The sequence below is a fragment of the Telmatherina bonti genome (assembly GCF_933228915.1).
Source record: "Telmatherina bonti genome assembly, chromosome: 10".
Taxonomy (NCBI): domain Eukaryota; kingdom Metazoa; phylum Chordata; class Actinopteri; order Atheriniformes; family Telmatherinidae; genus Telmatherina; species Telmatherina bonti.
The window spans coordinates 40010856-40035034 of NC_136628.1; the positions used below are offsets into that span (position 1 = coordinate 40010856).

General features: G+C 46.4%; 1 protein-coding gene across 1 annotated transcript in view; it reads left to right on the forward strand.

Annotated features, from left to right (window-relative positions):
- LOC306761386 (arf-GAP with Rho-GAP domain, ANK repeat and PH domain-containing protein 1) overlaps positions 1–9139 on the forward strand; it is a gene marked incomplete at both ends in the record, with an annotated part of 110553 nt that extends 101414 nt beyond the window's left edge. The window contains 10 exons of the mRNA XM_079247509.1: positions 1–7; positions 154–210; positions 3662–3791; positions 5127–5226; positions 5324–5525; positions 6227–6272; positions 6350–6561; positions 7514–7723; positions 8777–8882; positions 8962–9139. The exon at positions 1–7 is cut by the window's left edge and continues 93 nt beyond it. Of these exons, the coding sequence (XP_079103635.1) occupies positions 1–7; positions 154–210; positions 3662–3791; positions 5127–5226; positions 5324–5525; positions 6227–6272; positions 6350–6561; positions 7514–7723; positions 8777–8882; positions 8962–9139 (1248 nt within the window). The remainder of the gene's footprint in view (positions 8–153; positions 211–3661; positions 3792–5126; positions 5227–5323; positions 5526–6226; positions 6273–6349; positions 6562–7513; positions 7724–8776; positions 8883–8961) is intronic.
- Between the last annotated feature and the right edge of the window lie 15040 nt (positions 9140–24179).

Genomic DNA, 24179 nt, shown 5'->3' on the forward strand with positions numbered 1-24179 from the left:
TACATAGGTAACAAGCAGACGTAGCGCACACACACACACACACACACACACACAGGTAACACACACACACACACACACACAGGTAACACACACACACTCACACGCAGAAAGGTACCACACATGTTCACCGGCTTTTGTGCTGCTTCTTCCCAGAGATCCCACCTCACCAGCCCCTGTCAGCCAAATGGAGAATTGACTCTGCTCCTTCAGGTATGTCTGTAACCCACTTAGGCTGCGATGACCAGAACACGACCAGAACACGACCTGAACACGAGCAGAACACGACCAGAACACGACCTGAACACGAGCAGAACACAACCAGAACGCGACCTGGACATGACCAGAAAATGACCCAAACACAAACGGAACATGACCTAAACACCAAAAGAACACTACCCGAATTTGACCAGAACATGACCCGAACACAACCTGAACATTACCCAAACACGACCTGAACACGACCAGAATATTACATGAAAATGACCTGAACATGACCGGAACATGACCCGAACATGACCCAGACACGACCTAAACATGACCCGAACATGACCCAGACACGACCTAAACATGACCCGGACACGACCTGAACACGACCCGAACACCAACCGAACACAACCCGAACACGACCTAAACATGACCCGAACACAAACTAAGCACGACCTGAACACGACTTAAACACGACCTAAACGTGACCAGAACATTACCTGAACATGACCCGAACACGACCCGAACACGACCATAACACGACCATAACACGACCATAACACGACCATAACACGACCCGAACACGACCTGAACACGACCTGAACACGACCGGAACATGACCCGAACACGACCTAAACACAATCTAAACATGACCTGAACATGACCCGAACACCAACCGAACACAACCCGAACACGACCTAAACATGACCCGAACACAAACTAAGCACGACCCGAACACAAACTAAGCACGACCTGAACACGACTTAAACACGACCTAAACGTGACCAGAACATTACCTGAACATGACCCGAACACGACCCGAACACGACCTAAACGCGACCAGAACATGATCCGAACACGACCCAAACACAATCTAAACATGACCTGAACATGACCCGAACACGACCTGAAAAGGGAACTGAACATTACCCTAACATGACCCGAACACAACCTAAGCACGACCCGAACATGACCTAAACACGACCAGAACATGACCCGAACATGACCCGAACACAACCTAAGCACGACCTGAACACGACCTGAACATGACCCGAACATGACCCGAACACAAACTAAGCACGACCTGAACACGACTTAAACGTGACCAGAACATTACCTGAACATGACCCGAACACGACCATAATACGACCCGAACACGACCTAAACGCGACCAGAACATGATCCGAACACGACCAGAACATGATCCAAACACGACCTGAACACGATTTGAACATTACCTGAACACGACCTGAAAAGGGAACTGAACATTACCCTAACATGACCCGAACACAACCTAAGCACGACCCGAACATGACCTAAACACGACCCGAACATGACCTAAACACGACCAGAACATGACCTAAACACGACCTGAACACGATTTGAACATTACCTGAACACGACCTGAAAAGGGAACTGAACATTACCCTAACATGACCCGAACACAACCTAAGCACGACCTGAACACGACCTGAACATGACCCGAACACGACCTAAACGCGACCAGAACATAATCCGAACACGACCTGAACACGACCCAAACATGACCCGTACATGACCTGTACATTACCCGAACATGACCCGAACACAACCTAGGCACGACCTGAACACGACCTGAACGCGACCAGAACATGATCTAAAGACGACCTGAAAACGACCTAAACACAACCAGAACATTACCCGAACATGACCCGAACATGACCCCGAACACAACCTAAGCACGACCCGAACACGATCTGAACATTACCTGAACACAACCCGAACACGACCTGGACATTACCCGAACATGACCTGAACATGACCCAAACATTACCCGAGCACAACCTGAACACGACCAGAACATGACCCGAACGCAATCTAAACATTACCCGAACACAACCCGAACATGCCCGAACGTGACCTGAACACAACCCAAACATGACCTAAATACGACCAGAACATGACCCGAACACATCCAGAACATGATCCAAACACAACCTGAACACAACCCGAACACGACCTGAACATTACCTGAACACAACCCGAACACGACCTGAACACAACCCGAACACGACCTGAACACAACCCGAACATGACCTGAACATTACCTGAACACAACCCGAACACGACCTGAACACAACCCGAACATGACCCGAACCAGACCTGAACATTACCTGAACACAACCCGAACACGACCTGAACACAACCCGAACATGACCTGAACATTACCTGAACACAACCCGAACACGACCTGAACACAACCCGAACATGACCCGAACATGACCTGAACATTACCTGAACACAACCCGAACACGACCTGAACATTACCTGAACACAACCCGAACACGACCTGAACACAACCCGAACATGACCCGAACATGACCTGAACATTACCTGAACACAACCCGAACACGACCTGAACACAACCCGAACATGACCCGAACATGACCTGAACATTACCTGAACACAACCCGAACACGACCTGAACACAACCCGAACATGACCCGAACATGACCTGAACATTACCTGAACACAACCCGAACATGACCTGAACATTACCTGAACACAACCCGAACACGACCTGAACACAACCCGAACATGACCCGAACATGACCTGAACATTACCTGAACACAACCAGAACACAACCCGAACATGACCCGAACATTACCTGAACACAACCCGAACACGACCTGAACACAACCCGAACATGACCTGAACATTACCTGAACACAACCCGAACACGACCTGAACACAACCCGAACATGACCCGAACATGACCTGAACATTACCTGAACACAACCCGAACATGACCTGAACATTACCTGAACACAACCCGAACACGACCTGAACACAACCCGAACATGACCCGAACATGACCTGAACATTACCTGAACACAACCAGAACACAACCCGAACATGACCCGAACATTACCTGAACACAACCCGAACACGACCTGAACACAACCCGAACATGACCTGAACATTACCTGAACACAACCCGAACACGACCTGAACACAACCCGAACATGACCCGAACATGACCTGAACATTACCTGAACACAACCCGAACACGACCTGAACACAACCAGAACACGACCTGAACATGACCTAAACACGACCAGAACATGACCCGAACACGTCCAGAACATGATCCGAACACAACCTAAACACGACCTAAACACGACCCGAGCAAGACCCGAACACGACCCGAACATTACCCGAAAACGACCTGAACATTACCTGAACCTGACCTATTCTGGCCCAAACCAGAACTAAACTTGGCCAGACAAGGTCAAATCTGTTCCAAATCTACAGTTTTAATGTATTTTCTCTTTGACTTTGACTTTCTCTAAAAGACTAAATCTGATGGTTGTTTCTGGTTCCACAACCTAAACATACAATAACCAATCAGATCACCATTAACTGGTCTTTACATATCTCTGAATTTAAATGTGCATGTCTCACCTCTGCATCCAGTTGAGAAAGAGGAGGAGGAGCTTCATGGTAAACTGGAGGAAGATCGTTTTCTCTTCTCGCTGGAAAATGACTCAGCAGCCTGCGACGTCCTCGACCTACGAGAGGTTTTGTCCATCTTCCTCAAAGATGGGTAAGTTAGTTGTACTAAAGCTTTACCACTGAGGCTGGAACCAGGCTGATCAATGGCTTCTATCAATAACACAGAGTACAAATAATCAGGAGAATTACAAAAATGTAATCCATTCAAACTTTATAACCAACAACTAACCAACCAACCATCACCCAAACAACAGTCACTAAATAACCAACCAGCCATTTAACCAACCAAACTACTGACCTTGTACCTATTTGCTCAACAAAACAACTAAATATCTAAAATTACGAATGAAAATTAATTCAACCTGTTGAAACTTAAACCAAGTAAACCAACCAACAATTATTCAACCAACTAAATAACCAACCAACCTAACAAACAGCCATGTAGGACAACGATTAAAATGAACCAACCTATTAAAACCAAATAATTTGCCCATCTATTAAACCAATCAACCATTTCAGCCAATCAAATGATAATCCAACCAAGTAATTAAACCAATCAATTACTTAACCAACCTATAAGCTAACCAGTTAGTCAGCTATGGTGGAATTATGCATATAGTGTAGTTTTAATATGTTACTCATTTATTAAGTTCATTCATTCATTCATTCATTTTCTGAACCGCTTAATCCAATTCAGGGTTGCGGGGAAGCTGGAGCCTATCCCAGCTGGCTTTGGGCGACAGGCAGGGTACACCCTGGACAGCTCGCCAGTCCATCGCAGGGCATTTATTAAGTTATATTAAGATATATATTCTGCATAGTTAGAGTAGTTCAGTAAGCTTGCTTTAGTAGATTCCTGCATAAAACTAAGTGTTCTGTTCAAGGCCTGTTTCAGCTTTGACTGTTGTTATCTCCAAGCTAGCAGTTGTTTTGACTAGTGCTGCCTGGCAAGGGTTGTTTGTGTCTGCTTAAAGAACTCTGTAGCACTCTGAGCAGGGCAGAGCTCTCCAGACCTCTCGCCCGCAACATCTGTACATGATCAATAAATTGAACAGAAAACAGTTGATTTATAGATTTATTTCTAATCGGATAAATTCCACGACATCAGCCAACCCGCCAGGTTCTGCATCGTGTTCAGACCGCCTGAAGGACCAGAAGAACCAGAAGAACCAGGTTCTAAACAAAGATTATGTGCATGAGCTGTGTCAGAATCAGCAGAAGCTACTGAGCATGCTCAGTGTATTTTCTGGCAGTGTTAGAGCGCCACCTTCAGGTCCAGCAGATATATTTTTCGTGGTTGATGTGGATTCTTATGATTTTGGTTAGAATTACAGATTTTTTAATACCAAAACCAGTTCTATGTGGATGTAGTCTACGTAAGGCTCAACAGGAGCTCCTCTTGCATTTAATTCCCTCATTTTTCCAGCAAGCTTTACCAGTTTGAGATGGTGACGCTCAACGATCAGCTGGTCTGTGACGCCGACAACAAAGAGACGTTGATGAATCACCTGGTCCACATCCTGAAGGTAAATGTTCTGGTTTTATCAACAGATCCAAACAGATACAAACCAATAGGACCCCACATCACCACAGATCTGCTCTCTAATCAGACTCTGTTCTCAGGTGGTTCTTCCAGGGGGTGTGTCCTATGCAGAAGTAGGTGGGGCTTCAGCTGTCAGTAGAGTGTGTGCAGTTGAAGTGGGAGAAGCCTCAAACCAGTCGGACGCCTGGTTGCTACTGTGGGAAGATGGAGTCAGTGTCCATCCTGTCAACAGACACTCTATGCAGGCTCTGAGCATCGAACTGAGCATGCTCAGTCACTATGGTAATGCTTTCTTTTCTCATCTACAGCCTGTTACAAGCATTGATGTTTCAGAAGTGTTGATGTGAAGAAAATCTAATTAAAACAATTAAAATGAGCTTCACACTGAATTCAATAAGATTTAATGAGGAGAAATTAAGATGCAGAGAATTTTCATCTGTTTGTCTCACTGGTGAACACAAACTAACGAATAAATTACCAACTAAAGAAGGTCTCAATGTTCGTTCAGCTGATGTGTACTTGTATGCAGACGACATCCAGCTGTGTACAGCTGATGTGTACTTGTATGCAGACGACATCCAGCTGTGTACAGCTGATGTGTACTTGTATGCAGACGACATCCAGCTGTGTACAGCTGATGTGTACTTGTATGCAGACGACATCCAGCTGTGTACAGCTGATGTGTACTTGTATGCAGACGACATCCAGCTGTGTACAGCTGATGTGTACTTGTATGCAGACGACATCCAGCTGTGTACAGCTGATGTGTACTTGTATGCAGACGACATCCAGCTGTGTACAGCTGATGTGTACTTGTATGCAGACGACATCCAGCTGTGTACAGCTGATGATCTATTGACATGAAAACATGCTGAGTCAGGTTCACTATTTTAATAAACATCTGAACAGCTGGAGAAACAAACAAAAGCAACTTTAAAGCCAAAGTGGCCACCAACCAGAACCAGTATAATTTCCTCTTTCAGAAATGGATCAATCAGAAAACATCATCACCATGGTAACAACAGACAGGTGAGATGCATGTCAGGACACATTTCAGGCTCGCTGCTTCCTGATTGGCCAAGCCTTCATCCTGCTTCTTTTTTCAGGAGTCTGTCATTTCACTTTGAAGAGCACCACAGCTGTCACACCTGGTTTAGCCACCTGCAGAAAGCTCAAACCAATCAGAACCCAGCTTCACAGCGACCTCCGGCAGCCAATCAGAACTCTCATCAGTCTCTGTACCCGATGATTGATGAAGGGTTTAGAGGTTTTGTACCGCCGGCCATCGAACGCTGCATCTCGCACATCACCACCTACGGTGAGTTTCACTGACAGACTGTATGTAAAAAGGTGGGTGGAGCCTCTGTGACATCACACCATAGGTTTCTGAAGAGCTGAACTGAAGCTCGGTGGGCAGTTCCTGGGTGGTATGCGTGTCGTCTCGCCCGGAAAATACAAATATGGGCAAAGAGGTGGAGCTGAGAGGGGGGCTGAGAGCGTCATGGTGGATGATTGACATCGAGCTTTCTGTAGCTAAGCGCTAACCGAGCTAACCTGGAGAGAACAAGAGCTAACCAGCTAATGGAGGTAAGCGGGCTGAAACTGAGTCACGTTAACTGGCTAAAAACCGCGGTTGTTCTACGTTCTGACTTGAAGCGGGGGATCGGGCACCTGTCAATCAAATGGACACGCCCCTAAAAATGCTGAACTTCGAGATTAAATTACTTTTAAACGGGCGAGTTAGAAAAAAATTCACTCCCCCCACAGTTGTCATGAAGGTAAACCTGACCTATTAAACCTAACATGGATTTTTGTACCAGGCTGTAAACGTGTTTATTTCTGCTGTAAACATGTTTTTTTCTGCTGTAAACATGTTTTTTTCTGCTGTAAACATGTTTATTTTTTGCTGTAAACATGTTTATTCCTGCTGTAAACGTGTTTATTTCTGCTGTAAAGTTGGTCTTTTTAACATGGGAGTCCATGGGGATTTGCTCTGTTTTGCAGGATGAAGGTTAATCACTTATCAACCATTCGTGACTAGTTATAAACCTGTTCCTGACTGGCCTCTGACCAGTGATGGGTTAGTAATAAACCAGTTAGTATTAGACCAGAACCAAACTGACTCCACTGGATCCAGACTACTACTGGGTGAACTGGAATCATACAAGAACCAGAACATGAACAGCATGAAACACTCAAACCAATTAGACTGGAGCAGCTTGTTTTCAAGGAAACAAGAGTGGGAGGAGCTCACAGGATTTTTCTGTCAGGTCTGAAGGTGGAGGGCGTGTACCGGCGCTGTGGCCTTGTTTCCAAAGTCAGCCAACTGGTGGACGCCCTGATGACATCACCAAACTCCGCCCCTCTGGAGAAGGATGAGCAGGGCGTGTTGGATGCTGGCTCCGCCCTTAAACAGTATGTCCGCCGGCAGCCGAGTCTGATTCCCGACAGAGAGCGACGGCAGTGGCTGCAGGCCGCAGGTAAGATCAGCCCTTCTGTCTTGTATGGTAACATGTAACGAGAACATGACACTACAAGCAAATGTTATAGATGTTCTAAATCAGGGCTTTTCAACTCAGTTCCCTGAGGGCCACAGCCCTGACCCAAATGAAACGGATCCAACAGGAAATGAAGTTCTGCATAACAACAAGCGTGTTGGAGCAGGGACACACTGAACACCTGCAGAGCTGCAGCCCTCCTGGGACCGAGCAGAATAGGCCTGATCTAGATGTTCTAGATGTTCTAGACGTTTCAGATGTTCTAGATGTTCTAAACATTCTATAACATCCAGATGTTCCAGATGTTTTAGATGTTTTAGACATTCTATGACATCCAGATGTTCCAGATGTTTTAGATGTTTTAGACATTCTATGACATCCAGATGTTCCAGATGTTTTAGATGTTTTAGACATTCTATGACATCCAGATGTTCCAGATGTTTTAGATGTTTTAGACATTCTATGACATACAAATGTTCCAGATGTTCTAGATGTTCTAGAACATCCAGATGTTCTAGACGTTCTAGATGTTCCAGATGTTCTAGATGTTCCAGATGTTCTAGATGTTCTAGAACATCCAGATGTTCTAGACGTTCTAGATGTTCTAGATGTTCCAGATGTTCCAGATGTTCTAGACGTTCTAGATGTTCCAGATGTTCTAGATGTTCTAGATGTTCTAGACGTTTCAGATGTTCTAGATGTTCTAAACATTCTATAACATCCAGATGTTCCAGATGTTTTAGATGTTTTAGACGTTCTATGACATACAAATGTTCCAGATGTTCTAGATGTTCTAGAACATCCAGATGTTCTAGACGTTCTAGATGTTCCAGATGTTCCAGATGTTCTAGATGTTCTAGAACATCCAGATGTTCCAGATGTTCTAGATGTTCTAAAAAAATCCAGATCTTCCAGATTTTCTAGATGTTATAGACGTTCTAGACGTTCTAGATGTTCTAGGTGTTCTAGAACATCCAGATGTTCTAGATGTTCTAGATGTTCCAGATGCTCTAGATGTTTCGTCTTTTCTCTCAGTGATTCCAGACGAACGCGGCAGGTTTAAGGAATACAGACGGTTGCTACGGCAACTTCCTGATGACAACAGAGCCACGCTGAATGCTCTGTTTGGACACTTCTACATGTAACGCACACACATGATTTACACACCAATATTCAGTGTGGAAACCACCTGTCCACTGACTCCGCCCCCTTTGTTTCAGGATCCAGGTATTCTCTCAGGTAAACAAGATGTCGGCTCACAACCTGGCTGTGGTTCTGGTTCCGTCTCTGTTCCAGGCCATGAACCAGGACCTGATCGGACTCACGAAAGAGTTCATCATCCACCACACCCTGCTGTTCCTGGTGAGCCAGCACATCTGCAGTCAGGTCCTCTTCTAGCTGGTCCAGTTTTATCAGGGCCTGGGTTTATATGGACCGGGTTTTATTAGGGTCCTCTTCTAGCTGGTCCAGTTTTATCAGGGCCTGGGTTTATATGGACCGGGTTTTATTAGGGTCCTCTTCTAGCTGGTCCAGTTTTATCAGGGCCTGGGTTTATATGGACCGGGTTTTATTAGGGTCCTCTTCTAGCTGGTCCAGTTTTATCAGGGCCTGGGTTTATATGGACCGGGTTTTATTAGGGTCCTCTTCTAGCTGGTCCAGTTTTATCAGGGCCTGGGTTTATATGGACCGGGTTTTATTAGGGTCCTCTTCTAGCTGGTCCAGTTTCATCAGGGCCTGGGTTTATATGGACCGGGTTTTATTAGGGTCCTCTTCTAGCTGGTCCAGTTTCATCAGGGCCTGGGTTTATATGGACTGGGTTTTATTAGGGTCCTCTTCTAGCTGGTCCAGTTTTATCAGGGCCTGGGTTTATATGGACCGGGTTTTATTAGGGTCCTCTTCTAGCTGGTCCAGTTTCATCAGGGCCTGGGTTTATATGGACCGGGTTTTATTAGGGTCCTCTTCTAGCTGGTCCAGTTTTATCAGGGCCTGGGTTTATATGGACTGGGTTTTATTAGGGTCCTCTTCTAGCTGGTCCAGTTCTACAAAGTCTCAGTCAGGTTTGGATCTGGTTCTACCTGGGTGCAGTTTTGTTATCTTAAGGTCCAGTTGTAGCCAGGTCCGTTTTACCGGGCCCAGGTTCCGGGTCTGGGTTTTCATCCTGGAACTCTTTTCTCTCCCACATGCTGTGATGATGAGGAGGATGAAGGTGGACTCTGAGGTTCTGATCCATTTTTTTTCTGCAGACACCAGAAGGACAGCAGAAGAAGGATGAGAATGAGGAGATCACCGTCCTTTGATGAAGATGGACGAGGGGTGTCATTGAGACGTTTACGTCCATCAGACCGTCTCTGGTTCTTGGCGTTGGTTCTGATCCAAACTGTAATAATTACCTGTATTCTGAAGATCAATAACTTGGTGTTTTCCCGGGAGGTGGCGGGCCCTGCTTGCCGGCTGCGAGTCCAGTTGTCCAGGCAGAACCTCAGAACCGGCCAGCTATTGGAAGACCTGGTTCTAGTTCAGAACATGTCCTGGTTCCATTGTAGACCGCGGTGGGATCTGGTCCTGGTTCCATTGTAGACCGCGGTGGGATCTGGTCCTGGTTCCAGTGTGGACCTCGGTGGAATCTGGTCCTGGTTCCAGTGTGGACCTCGGTGGGATCTGGTCCTGGTTCCAGTGTGGACCTCGGTGGGATCTGGTCCTGGTTCCAGTGTGGACCTCGGTGGGATCTGGTCCTGGTTCCAGTGTGGACCTCGGTGGAATCTGGTCCTGGTTCCAGTGTGGACCTCGGTGGGATCTGGTCCTGGCTCCAGTGTGGACCGCGGTGGAATCTGGCCCTGGTTCCAGTGTGGACCGCGGTGGAATCTGGTCCTGGTTCCAGTGTGGACCGCGGTGGAATCTGGTCCTGGTTCCAGTGTGGACCGCGGTGGAATCTGGTCCTGGTTCCAGTGTGGACCTCGGTGGGATCTGGTCCTGGTTCCAGTGTGGACCTCGGTGGGATCTGGTCCTGGTTCCAGTGTGGACCTCGGTGGGATCTGGTCCTGGTTCCAGTGTGGACCTCGGTGGAATCTGGTCCTGGTTCCAGTGTGGACCTCGGTGGGATCTGGTCCTGGCTCCAGTATGGACCGTGGTGGAATCTGGTCCTGGTTCCAGTGTGGACCTCGGTGGAATCTGGCCCTGGTTCCAGTGTGGACCGCGGTGGAATCTGGCCCTGGTTCCAGTGTGGACCGCGGTGGAATTTGGCCCTGGTTCCAGTGTGGACCGCGGTGGAATCTGGCCCTGGTTCCAGTGTGGACTGCGGTGGAATCTGGTCCTGGTTCCAGTGTGGACCGCGGTGGAATCTGGCCCTGGTTCCAGTGTGGACCGCGGTGGAATCTGGTCCTGGTTCCAGTGTGGACCGCGGTGGAATCTGGCCCTGGTTCCAGTGTGGACCGCGGTGGAATCTGGTCCTGGTTCCAGTGTGGACCTCGGTGGAATCTGGTCCTGGTTCCAGTGTGGACCTCGGTGGAATCTGGCCCTGGTTCCAGTGTGGACCGTGGTGGAATCTGGCCCTGGTTCCAGTGTGGACCGCGGTGGAATCTGGCCCTGGTTCCAGTGTGGACTGCGGTGGAATCTGGCCCTGGTTCCAGTGTGGACCGTGGTGGAATCTGGCCCTGGTTCCAGTGTGGACCGCGGTGGAATCTGGCCCTGGTTCCAGTGTGGACCGCGGTGGAATCTGGCCCTGGTTCCAGTGTGGACCGCGGTGGAATCTGGTCCTGGTTCCAGTGTGGACCGCGGTGGGATCTGGTCCTGGTTCCAGTGTGGACCGCGGTGGGATCTGGTCCTGGCTCCAGTGTGGACCGCGGTGGAATCTGGCCCTGGTTCCAGTGTGGACCGCGGTGGAATCTGGTCCTGGTTCCAGTGTGGACCTCGGTGGAATCTGGTCCTGGTTCCAGTGTGGACCTCGGTGGAATCTGGTCCTGGTTCCAGTGTGGACCTCGGTGGCATCTGGTCCTGGTTCCAGTGTGGACCTCGGTGGAATCTGGTCCTGGTTCCAGTGTGGACCGCGGTGGAATCTGGCCCTGGTTCCAGTGTGGACCTCGGTGGAATCTGGTCCTGGTTCCAGTGTGGACCTCGGTGGAATCTGGTCCTGGTTCCAGTGTGGACCTCGGTGGAATCTGGTCCTGGTTCCAGTGTGGACCTCGGTAGAATCTGGTCCTGGTTCCAGTGTGGACCTCGGTGGAATCTGGTCTCTGGTTCTCCTGCCCTGCTGCAGCTTTTTGAAGGTTTAATATGGATTCAAGCAGATCTCATTAAAGTGGGAATGAAAGGTCGATCAGTGGTCATGTGATCGGTACTTCCAGAGCAAATCCGGACCGGAACGCACGGCGCCGCGTCGCCCTCTGAGGGACGACGGTCAGGAGCCGTCGTCCACTGGGGCTCAGAATCGGAAAGTAAACTAATCCAGAAAGAAAATCGGATCGTTTTTAGATGTTTAATTTATGTTACTGCTGTAAATAAATATTTGAACACCTGTCAACCAGGAAGTCTCCTGGTCCCCAAAGACCTGCTGGTCCAGAAAGTCCACCTCTGCTCCACACATCTGAATTACCAGCAGCTCTTATGACCTGCATGCAGGTCCCCTTTCTGGGGGGGGGGGGGGTATTCAAAATGTCCCGAGTATAGAGGGATGTTCAGGTCCCCAAAAACGCTCGGCTATTTTAAAAATACTAAAAAATAACAACAAGGGGTCCAGAGGCCTTTGGTCTCTAATAAATCTGAACCATGGAGATAAAAACATACTAAATAAAGATGTTCGGTACAGAAGCGTACCTGTTCCTCAAGCCAATCCAATAGTTCCTCCAACGCACCACCAAAGGCTCCTTTCTGGCACGGTCCAGGTTCAGCAGTCTGTTGTACCGGTCTAGGACTGCTCTGAAGGATAGGAACACCTGGTCCAAATCAGCAATGCAACAATCAGGGACTGTCCCTGTGTGTTATTCTGGGTGTGTTACTCTGGGTGTGTCACTCTAGGTGTGTTACTCTGGGTGTGTTACTCTAGGTGTGTCACTCTGGGTGTGTCACTCTGGGTGTGTCATTCTGGGTGTGTTACTCTGGGTGTCACTCTGGGTGTGTCACTCTGGGTGTGTCACTCTGGGTGTGTTATTCTGGGTGTGTCACTCTGGGTGTGTTATTCTGGGTGTGTCACTCTGGGTGTGTCATTCTGGGTGTGTCACTCTGGGTGTGTCACTCTGGGTGTGTCATTCTGGGTGTGTCACTCGGGGTGTGTCACTCTGGGTGTGTTATTCTGGGTGTGTCACTCTGGGTGTGTTATTCTGGGTGTGTCACTCTGGGTGTGTTACTCTAGGTGTGTCACTCTGGGTGTGTTATTCTGGGTGTGTCACTCTGGGTGTGTTACTCTAGGTGTGTCACTCTGGGTGTGTTATTCTGGGTGTGTCACTCTGGGTGTGTTATTCTGGGTGTGTCACTCTGGGTGTGTTACTCTAGGTGTGTCACTCTGGGTGTGTTATTCTGGGTGTGTCTCTCTGGGTGTGTCACTCTGGGTGTGTCATTCTGGGTGTGTTACTCTGGGTGTCACTCTGGGTGTGTTATTCTGGGTGTGTCACTCTGGGTGTGTTATTCTGGGTGTGTCACTCTGGGTGTGTTATTCTGGGTGTGTCACTCTGGGTGTGTCACTCTGGGTGTGTCACTCTGGGTGTGTTACTCTGGGTGTGTCCCTCTGGGTGTGTTACTCTAGGTGTGTTACTCTAGGTGTGTCACTCTGGGTGTGTTATTCTGGGTGTGTCACTCTGGGTGTGTTATTCTGGGTGTGTCACTCTGGGTGTGTTACTCTAGGTGTGTCACTCTGGGTGTGTTATTCTGGGTGTGTCTCTCTGGGTGTGTCACTCTGGGTGTGTCATTCTGGGTGTGTTACTCTGGGTGTCACTCTGGGTGTGTTATTCTGGGTGTGTCACTCTGGGTGTGTTATTCTGGGTGTGTCACTCTGGGTGTGTCACTCTGGGTGTGTTACTCTGGGTGTCACTCTGGGTGTGTTACTCTGGGTGTGTCCCTCTGGGTGTGTCCCTCTGGGTGTGTCCCTCTGGGTGTGTCACTCTGGGTGTGTCACTCTGGGTGTGTCATTCTGGGTGTGTCATTCTGGGTGTGTCACTCTGGGTGTGTCACTCTGGGTGTGTCATTCTGGGTGTGTCACTCTGGGTGTGTTATTCTGGGTGTGTTATTCTGGGTGTGTCACTCTGGGTGTGTTATTCTGGGTGTGTCATTCTGGGTGTGTCACTCTGGGTGTGTTATTCTGGGTGTGTCACTCTAGGTGTGTTATTCTGGGTGTGTTATTCTGGGTGTGTCACTCTGGGTGTGTTATTCTGGGTGTGTCATTCTGGGTGTGTTCCTCTGGGTGTGTTATTCTGGGTGTGTCATTCTGGGTGTGTTCCTCTGGGTGTGTTCCTCTGGGTGTGTTCCTCTGGGTGTGTTATTCTGGGTGTGTCACTCTGGGTGTGTCACTCTGGGTGTGTTATTCTGGGTGTGTCACTCTGGGTGTGTCATTCTGGGTGTGTTCCTCTGGGTGTGTTACTCTGGGTGTGTTACTCTGGGTGTGTTATTCTGGGTGTGTCATTCTGGGTGTGTTCCTCTGGGTGTGTTATTCTGGGTGTGTTACTCTGGGTGTGTTATTCTGGGTGTGTTACTCTGGGTGTGTTACTCTGGGTGTGTTACTCTGGGTGTTACTCTTGGTCTGTTACTGGGACTGGACAGTCCCTGACTCTCCAGAGGTTACACACCGTCCTCCAGAGGCTACACACCGTCCTCCAGAGGTTACACACCGTCCTCCAGAGGCTACACACCGTCCTCCAGAGGCTACACACCGTCCTCCAGAGGCTACACACCGTCCTCCAGAGGTTACACACCGTCCTCCAGAGGCTACACACCGTCCTCCAGAGGTTACACACCATCCTCCAGAGGTTACACACCGTCCTCCAGAGGTTACACACCGTCCTCCAGAGGCTACACACCGTCCTCCAGAGGTTACACACCGTCCTCCAGAGGTTACACACCATCCTCCAGAGGTTACACACCGTCCTCCAGAGGCTACACACCGTCCTCCAGAGGCTACACACCGTCCTCCAGAGGCTACACACCGTCCTCCAGAGGTTACACACCATCCTCCAGAGGTTACACACCGTCCTCCAGAGGATACACACCATCCTCCAGAGGCTACACACCGTCCTCCAGAGGTTACACACCATCCTCCAGAGGTTACACACCGTCCTCCAGAGGCTACACACCGTCCTCCAGAGGCTACACACCGTCCTCCAGAGGTTACACACCGTCCTCCAGAGGTTACACACCGTCCTCCAGAGGTTACACACCATCCTCCAGAGGCTACACACCGTCCTCCAGAGGTTACACACCGTCCTCCAGAGGTAACACACCGTCCTCCAGAGGTTACACACCATCCTCCAGAGGCTACACACCGTCCTCCAGAGGTTACACACCGTCCTCCAGAGGTTACACACCGTCCTCCAGAGGTAACACACCGTCCACTGCGACGCACATCAGCTGAACCTAATCACGCAGCAGGCAACATCCCACATGCCCAGGACCGGCACGTTTCTTTCCGACCTCGCTGGATTCTTCTCCAGGTCACCAAAGAGAACCGCGGTTCTGGATCAGGTGGTTTCTCATAGACTGCCTTGAGCCTCGGCAACACGCTGGAACTTCCACAGCCGCGCTGTGAACACTGTGTACGAGCACAAAGACGACCTGCTGAAGTGTTTCCAGACCATCAGAGACTCTGAAACTTTGACAACCAAACTAGCAGAGAGGCTGGGGGCTTTGTGAGGACGCCTCATGTGGACATGCTGTTCAACCAGCTACAGAAGAGGAACATCCACCCTGTCTGGATTAAAGCTCTCCTTCAGCGGTTCCACCACAGTTTGCTGAACATCAGGTAAATAATTATATCTAAAGTAACGGACAGAATGTTATTGTCAAAGAGAAGCTGCTCAATCAAATCTGTAAAAGGTTTTATTGGTCTTATTATCATAGTAAATTATCCTTATAGAGCACAGAGTTCTTTTAGGCCTTCAGTAGAAACTAGAAACATTTGACTGAATTTTTAGTTTCTATCAGATAATCTTCAACATGTGAACTTTTCTAGGATAAAACTTTTGAGTTTTATGATGAACTCAGTCTTAATCCAGGTTGTTACTCATACAGACCAAGTCCACAGTAGGTTTAGATCAGTTCCACAGATGTTTAAAGTGCTTATAAACATCAGTCATGTAAAGGAAATGAGTGCAACTTTTTATGTTTGGACCAGGATGTCCATCCCGTCCCTCTGTGAGAACAGCTGGACCGCCACTAAAGAGACGGAGGACGCTGGGACCAGAAGAACAACTGAGGTTGGCCACAGAAGTAAGTCTCATTTTTCCCTTTTTTTACAGAACAGAGAAAAAGAGAAGAAAAAAGATTTGGTGGGAAAGATCTTATAAACCACGGCCAATAGGAATAAAGTAACTGACAGGCTGTGACTAATATTTATGTAGTCTGGACTCTTATTTTGGTGAAATGATGCTCTGTCTGACAGAGGGATGTTGGATATGTGGCGGGGGGGAATAACTGCTGCCTCCTTAGAATAGAAATATTCCAGTTGTAGTTTTATTGTAAAGGAAAGCTTCTGTTGGTTCCAGGTCTGTGATACCATCCTGGTGCATGCTGAGGAACGCTTTGCATCCACTCAGCATCTCGTTAGTGCAACACGGCTGCATGGAGACGTTTCCCTCAGCACAGCGGGAGATTTCCAGAGGCAGCACTGGACACAACGGTGGAGGCTTATCCCATGCTGGACAAGGCCAGGCTCAGAACTGTCCCTCATCTACGACAACAGAGAGTTTAAAGCCTCTGTAGCAGTTTTTCATGGAGAACAACCTTCAGAGCACTTTCTCAGAGACTGCCAGCCTTCTCCAGATCCTCATGACGACTCCCATGACAACGGCTGAGTCTGAGAGGTGCTTCTCCACTCTGAAGAGGATCAGGACCTTCCTGAGGAACTCCATGACTCAGGATGGCCTCAGTCCTCTGGCAATGCTCTCCATGGAGAAGAAACTTGTGAGGGACATTCCTGACTTTAATAAGAGGGTCATTGAGAGGTTTGCCGTGCAGAAGGAGAGGAGAGCAAGGTTCCTCTACAGATGAACAGAAACTTTACACAACTGATCTCCAGAGATGGGAGGTTGTGCCTCCATCAGGTCATCTCCATGTGTTTGTTCTGTTCAGACCATAGACTGTATATAACAGATGGACATAGACTCCGTGACGTCACCCGTAGTTTTCTGAAGAGCTGAACTGAAGCTCGGTGGGCGGTTCCTACCATCACCATCTTGGCAGGGCATGCGTGTCGTCTCACCCGGAAAATACAAATATGGGCAAAGAGGTGGAGCTGAGAGGGGGGCTGTGAGCGTCATGGTGGATGATTGACATCGAGCGAACTCCGAGCTTTCTGTAGCTAAGAGCTAACCGAGCTAACCCGGAGATAACAGGCGCTAACCAGCTAACGGAGGTAAGCGGGCTAAAGCTAAGTCACGCTGATAACCGGCTAAAAACCGCGGTTGTTCTACGTTCTTCTGACTTGAAGCAGGAGATCGGTACCTGTCAATCAAAAAGACACGCCCCTAAATATGCCGAACTTCCAGATTAAATTACTTTTAAACGGGCGACTTCGATAAAAAATTCACTCCCCCGACAGTTGTCATGAAGGTAAACCTGACCTATTAAACCTAAAGTGGATTTTTGAACCAGGCTGTAAACATGTTTATTTCTGCTGTAAATGTGTTTATTTCTGCTGTAAACATGTTTATTTCTGCTGTAAACATGTTTATTTCTCTTTATTTCTGCGGTAAACGTGTTTATTTCTGCTGTAAACATGTTTATTTCTGCTGTAAACATGTTTATTTCTCTTTATTTCTGCTGTAAACGTGTTTATTTCTGCTGTAAACATGTTTATTTCTGCTGTAAACATGTTTCTTTTTATTTCTGCCGTAAACGTGTTTATTTCTGCTGTAAACATGTTTATTTCTGCTGTAAACATGTTTATTCCTGCTGTAAACATGTTTATTTCTGCTGTAAATGTGTTTATTCCTGCTGTAAACATGTTTATTTCTCCTGTAAACATGTTTATTCCTGCTGTAAACATGTTTATTTCTGCTGTAAATGTGTTTATTTCTGCTGTAAACATGTTTATTTCTGCTGTAAACATGTTTATTTCTCTTTATTTCTGCTGTAAACGTGTTTATTTCTCCTGTAAACATGTTTATTTCTCCTGTAAACGTGTTTATTTCTGCTGTAAATGTGTTTATTCCTGCTGTAAACATGTTTATTCCTGCTGTAAACATGTTTATTTCTGCTGTAAACGTGTTTATTTCTCCTGTAAACGTGTTTATTTCTGCTGTAAACATGTTTATTCCTGCTGTAAACATGTTTATTCCTGCTGTAAACACGTTTATTTCTGCTGTAAATGTGTTTATTTCTGCTGTAAACATGTTTATTCCTGCTGTAAACATGTTTATTTCTGCTGTAAATGTGTTTATTCCTGCTGTAAACATGTTTATTCCTGCTGTAAACATGTTTATTTCTGCTGTAAACATGTTTATTTCTCTTTATTTCTGCTGTAAACGTGTTTATTTCTCCTGTAAACATGTTTATTTCTCCTGTAAACGTGTTTATTTCTGCTGTAAACGTGTTTATTTCTGCTGTAAACATGTTTATTCCTGCTGTAAACATGTTTATTTCTGCTGTAAATGTGTTTATTTCTGCTGTAAACGTGTTTATATCTGCTGTAAACATGTTTATTTCTGCTGTAAACGTGTTTATTTCTGCTGTAAATGTGTTTATTCCTGCTGTAAACATGTTTATTTCTGCTGTGAAGTTGGTCTCTTAAACATGAAAGTCTATGGGGATTTGCTCTGTTTTGCAGCCCCTAGTGGATGAAGGCGGAACTCCAGTGTTATGCACTTCTACATTGGCTTCACTTTTAACCGCCAGAGGTTGCCACTTGGTTCAGTCACTGCAATCAGCATTGGAATCAGCTGCTTCAGTGGCTGAACAGAACAAACACATGACATGGAGATGACTTGATGGTGGCACAACCTCCCATCTCTGCTGATTTGTACATATGTTTGTTTGAATTGTTTTTGGAGGAATCAAATTATTTAATCGGTCCAGTTTCCGGGTTCCATTGTTCATAATTTTATGTTTAAATTATTATTACTAAATGTATATGTGTTGGAAATTCAAAGAGTTTCAGTCAGGTTAGAGACTCTTGAATGAAAAGTGTGCTAGTGTTAACTTTCTTTAGCTTACACCTGAAGCACTTTATTCCCATAGTTACTGTCATTAAGGCTTCAGGAGAATATTTATGTGCTATTTTCTTTACCACACTAACATTTGATTTGAAATCAACTTGTTTTCTTTTCAGTTCCACATTTGCAGAATCCATACACTGATAGTTTAATAGAGCAGATCATAGACATCATTGTTTATTATTGTTCATATTTTAGACATAAGTGTAACCAAATATATTTATGATTTGTACAAAATACTTTAGTTTAAAATGGAACACTGTTAATAAGCCATTTTCCCTTTATAGATGACTACATTAAGAAGTGTTGATATTTGCTGTTATGGTGTTATTTCATGGAATAAATTGTTGAATGTGTAATCTTCAATGGGAAATATCTTAATTTACTCTTTTGCATGAGCTAATGTTTACAATCTTTGACAACTACTGGAAGTGACTGCCCCACCTAAAAAAAATCTCACCAGCCGCCACTGGTGGAACGTCACCTCTCTGGTGAGGATGGAGCCTGAGCTTGTGCGCGAGGTTGAGCGGTTCCGACTAGATATAGTTGGACTTACTTCGCCACATGGCATGGGCTCTGGAACCACAGTATAACCATTGTGAACACAAACTGCCAAACTTACAAACAAATAGACAACAAACCGTGCTGCAAATGAACATAAAAGCTAAACTGAAAAAATTAAGACGAGCATCCGCACCTCTCAGTCCACTGGAGACTTCCAACCTGTGCCATGTGGGGGCAGACCATCCCCCCAACTTGCAAATCTTAGCCCTTAGTCCAAAACAGAATAATCGTTCCAGTCCTGTAAGATCAGTAGGGTCACTGTCCTCCTCCTGACGCCTTTCCATCGTAAGAGACACCAATACATGTCAAGAGTTGGATCCCGGCAGTGAAATAATCCTCCGACTGTTTATAGTTCATATTAATTTCATTCAAATTTCAAATTCAAAATTCAAATTTCATGTCCTTTCTAGATTGCACCGTCTGTTGGCAGCAGATTGTAGGAGCTCTGACTTGCTATCTTGATTTTTTTTTTAAAGTACAAACTCTTCTCACATAGATATTACCTCAAATTAGGTCTTTTTTTTCTGAGGATTTCATGCCGGTTCGGAGGGTGTGCTGCAAGGGAGATTTATCTGCATACTTTTGCTCTCTCAAGGTTTGTTATGATGAGTCTCCATGGCAACAAAAGACTTGTTTACAATCGGGATCAAGTGATTAAACTCTCCCAAATCAGGATTATCAGTGAAACAACACATCAAATCCTGATGGAGCTGAAAAGAAAGAGAAGAGGATGCAGAGCGAGAGTCAGACAGAGGAGAAAGAGATGGAGATTTAAACCATTTCTCCCAACCGTCGTCATGGGTAATGTGAGATCGCTAGCTAACAAAATGGACGAGCTGGAGATGCTAACAAGGTCTCAGAAAGAATACAGAGAGTGCAGTATTATGTGCTTCACCGAGACATGGCTGCATGAACACATCCCTGACTGTAATGTGTCTGTACCGGGCTTTAAAACGGTCCGTGCAGACCGCAGTAGACAACACAGCGGAAAGCTAAAGGGTGGTGGAATTGCAGTGCTGGTTAACCAGCGTTGGTGTCATCCTGGACATGTTACTGTCAAGGAGAAGATATGCACAAGGGACATGGAACTGTTAGCTGTGAGCTTCCGTCCATATTATTTACCCAGAGAGTTTACCTGTGTTATTCTGGTAGCGGTTTATATAATACCTGGTACTGCACCAGACACAGCCTGTGACGTCATCAGCTCCGTCGTTGCTCAGCTACAAACACAGCATCCAAACTCATTCATGGCGATCTCCGGAGACTTCAACAACGTTTCCCTCTCTGCAACTCTACCAACATTGCAGCAGTTTGTCAGCTGCTCCACCAGAGAAAATAAGATGTTGGACTTATTTTATGCAAATATGAATAATGGATGCAGTTGTTCTGCCCTGCCTCCTTTAGGAAGATCTGACCATAATCTGGTTCTTCTCACCTCCACCTACAAGCCCATCGTTCAGCAGCAACCAGTCATCACAAAGACTATCAAAATCTGGTCTGCTGAAGCTGAAGATGCTCTTAGAGGAGGCTTTGAGGCTACAGACTGGAACGTCCTCTGTGAACCTCATGGAGACGACATCAACGCCATGACTGAGTGTGTGACAGATTACATAAACTTCTGTGTGGACAGCATCGTCCCAACAAGAACAGTGAGGTGCTTCCCCAATAACAAACCCTGGATCACCAGTGACCTGAAAAAGCTGCTGAACATCAAAAAGAAAGCCTTCAGGGATGGAGACAGGGAGTTATTGAGGGCAACACAAAAACAACTTGCAACCCAAACTAAGAAGTGCAAGGAGGACTACAGGAAGAAGTTAGAAAGTCAGCTCCAGCAGAATAACCTGAGGGATGTGTGGTCTGGAATGAAGAAGATCACCGGCTTCAAGTTAAAGGGGGACCAGCCTGATGGAGGTCTGGACAGAGCTAATGAGCTGAACATATTCTTCAACAGGTTCAGTTCACCCCCTACCAAAAATACAGTCTGAGACAAAATAGAGTCCCAGTGCTGTGGAAAACCTCCTGCCTTGTTCCAGTGCCTAAAAAAACACAACCAGCTGAACCAAGTGACTACAGACCAGTTGCCCTGACATCTCACATCATGAAAGTCCTGGAGAGACTCTTACTGGCTCACCTCAACAAGCAAGTAAACACCTTTCAGGACCCATTCCAGTTTGCATATCGTAATGGACTTGGGGTTGAAGATGCCATCATATACCTGCTCCAGAGAGCACACTCTCATCTGGACCATTCAGGCAGCACTCTGAGGGTCATGTTCTTTCATTTCTCAGTGCTTTTAATACCATTCAGCCTGCTTTGTTATGTGAGAAGCTCCATAAATTCCAGGTGGATACCTCCACAACCACCTGGATCTATGACTACCTCACAAACAGACCCCAGTTTGTGAGACTGAAAGGTTGTGTGTCTGAGATGGAGGTCAGCAGCACTGGTGCACCACAAGGAACTGTACTCTGGCCATTCCTCTTCACTCTGTACACCTCAGACTTCCAGTACAACTCTGAGTCCTGTCATCTGCAGAAATACTCTGATGACTCTGCAGTTGTGGGGTGTATCAGGGATGGACAAGAAGCAGAGTACAGAGAACTGGTCAGTCAGTTTGTTAAATGGTGCGGTGACAATCATCTCATATTAAATAGCAGCAAAACAAAAGAGATGATTGTTGACTTCAGGAGGAAGAAGAATAAACAAAGCACTGTTTCCATCCTGGGAGAGGAGGTGGAGGTGGTGGAGGAATACAAGTATCTTGGAGTTCAGCTGGACAACAAACTGGACTGGAAATGCAACACTGACTACATCTACAAGAAAGGTCAGAGCAGACTGTACTTCTTAAGGAAGCTGAGATGGTTTAACGTCTGCACCAAGATGTTGCATATCTTCTATAAGTCTGTTGTGGAGAGTGCAGTCAGCTTTGCAGCATCTGCTGGGGTAGTAGCATCAGAACCAGAGACTTGAAGAGAATCAACAAACTGATCCAGAAAGCTGCTTCTGTGCTTGGAGTAACTCTGGAGCCGCTGGAGCTGATTGTCCAAAGAAGAATGCTGCACAAGCTGATGAAGATGATGGAGGATTCTTCACACCCTCTCCACAACACAGTGATGAAACAACAAAGTGTGTTCAGTGAGAGGCTTCTTCAGGTATGATGTAAGACTGAAAGATACAGAAGATCATTCCTGCCAGCAGCCATCAGCCTCCAGAACAAGACCTCCTCTAGTTATTATTATTATATACTACAATATTGGAATTCCCTTTGGGGATTAATAAAGTATTTTCATTTCATTTTAGTTCATTAATAACATAAAAATGTCCAACTTAGAAAAGCCGATTTACTCACATATTAGTCGTGTTAGCCACATCCATACTCCAGTGAGTTTCCCTGTCATTCAGTAACGGTGCTTTGCTCCAAGGAACAAGTAAAGGCGGCGGCTTCCCCTGGTGAGTCAAATCTCCGCTGCTTCCCGTCCATCGTCACTCTCAATGTCGCCTGGTGCACCAATGAGTAATCCATGTTAATTTTCCTTAATTGGGTCTTCACGTCGTTGAATGCTTTACGTCTCCACAATCCTTTGCAGAATAGTCATCGAAGAAAAAAATCTTCAGGGTCTCACATGTGGTGCTCTCTTGGTTGGGCCGACGGGACCCGAGGCGGCGAGCAGCGTCCATTACACGGCATTTGTTCGTGAAATCATGGAACTTAATTATGAGTGGACTCGGGTGCTGATTGGTATCCGGCCTCAGCGCTCTATCTAGTTTCATGCGTCCGGTATGAGTATCTAACTGTAGGTGTCCTGGAATCCAAGTACCAATGAATTTGACAGGGTCAGACCCCTCTTTATCCTCTGGAATGCCAACTATGCATACGTTGCATCTGTGGCCCCAGTTATCCATATTATCTATATGCTCTAGCATGTGCTTGATTAGCTTCTCCATGGATGTGATCTTAGCTTCTGAATTGGTGGCCACTTCAACAACATCAGCTAAATGTATTTCTGCATCATCGATTCTTTCAGCAACTGCTTGACTTTGTGACGTTTGCTCTTTGAGACTGGCGATTTTTGCGTCAATAACCTTTGTAAGTTTTGAGTCACTGTCCAGTGCTTGCACAATGCTAGGTTCCATTTTAGCACGGTAAGCATCCACATTAGCTTCTTGCATAGCATTTAATAACTCACATTCCTCGTTGATCGCAACCTTCAAATAACTTTTCTTACTCCTAGGCAATACTGTTGGTATTCTTTGTAAAATAACTGTCCAGACTTATATTAACCTCTATCTCGGTGTTAATTTTTTGTGTTTAACCACACGGATAAGTGATAAATCTAAGTAAATGTGTTACTAGAGCTCTTTCGGCAACCTCTTAACGCAACGGTGCCATCTTCCTCCCAATCTTTCAATTTTAACCAAAACAAAAATTGACATACAGGACAGATTTCTCATCATAGACACCCAGTACAGGGTCCAGCACGAGATGCTGTGGTGCATAACCACATTACGGAATACTTCCATGGGAC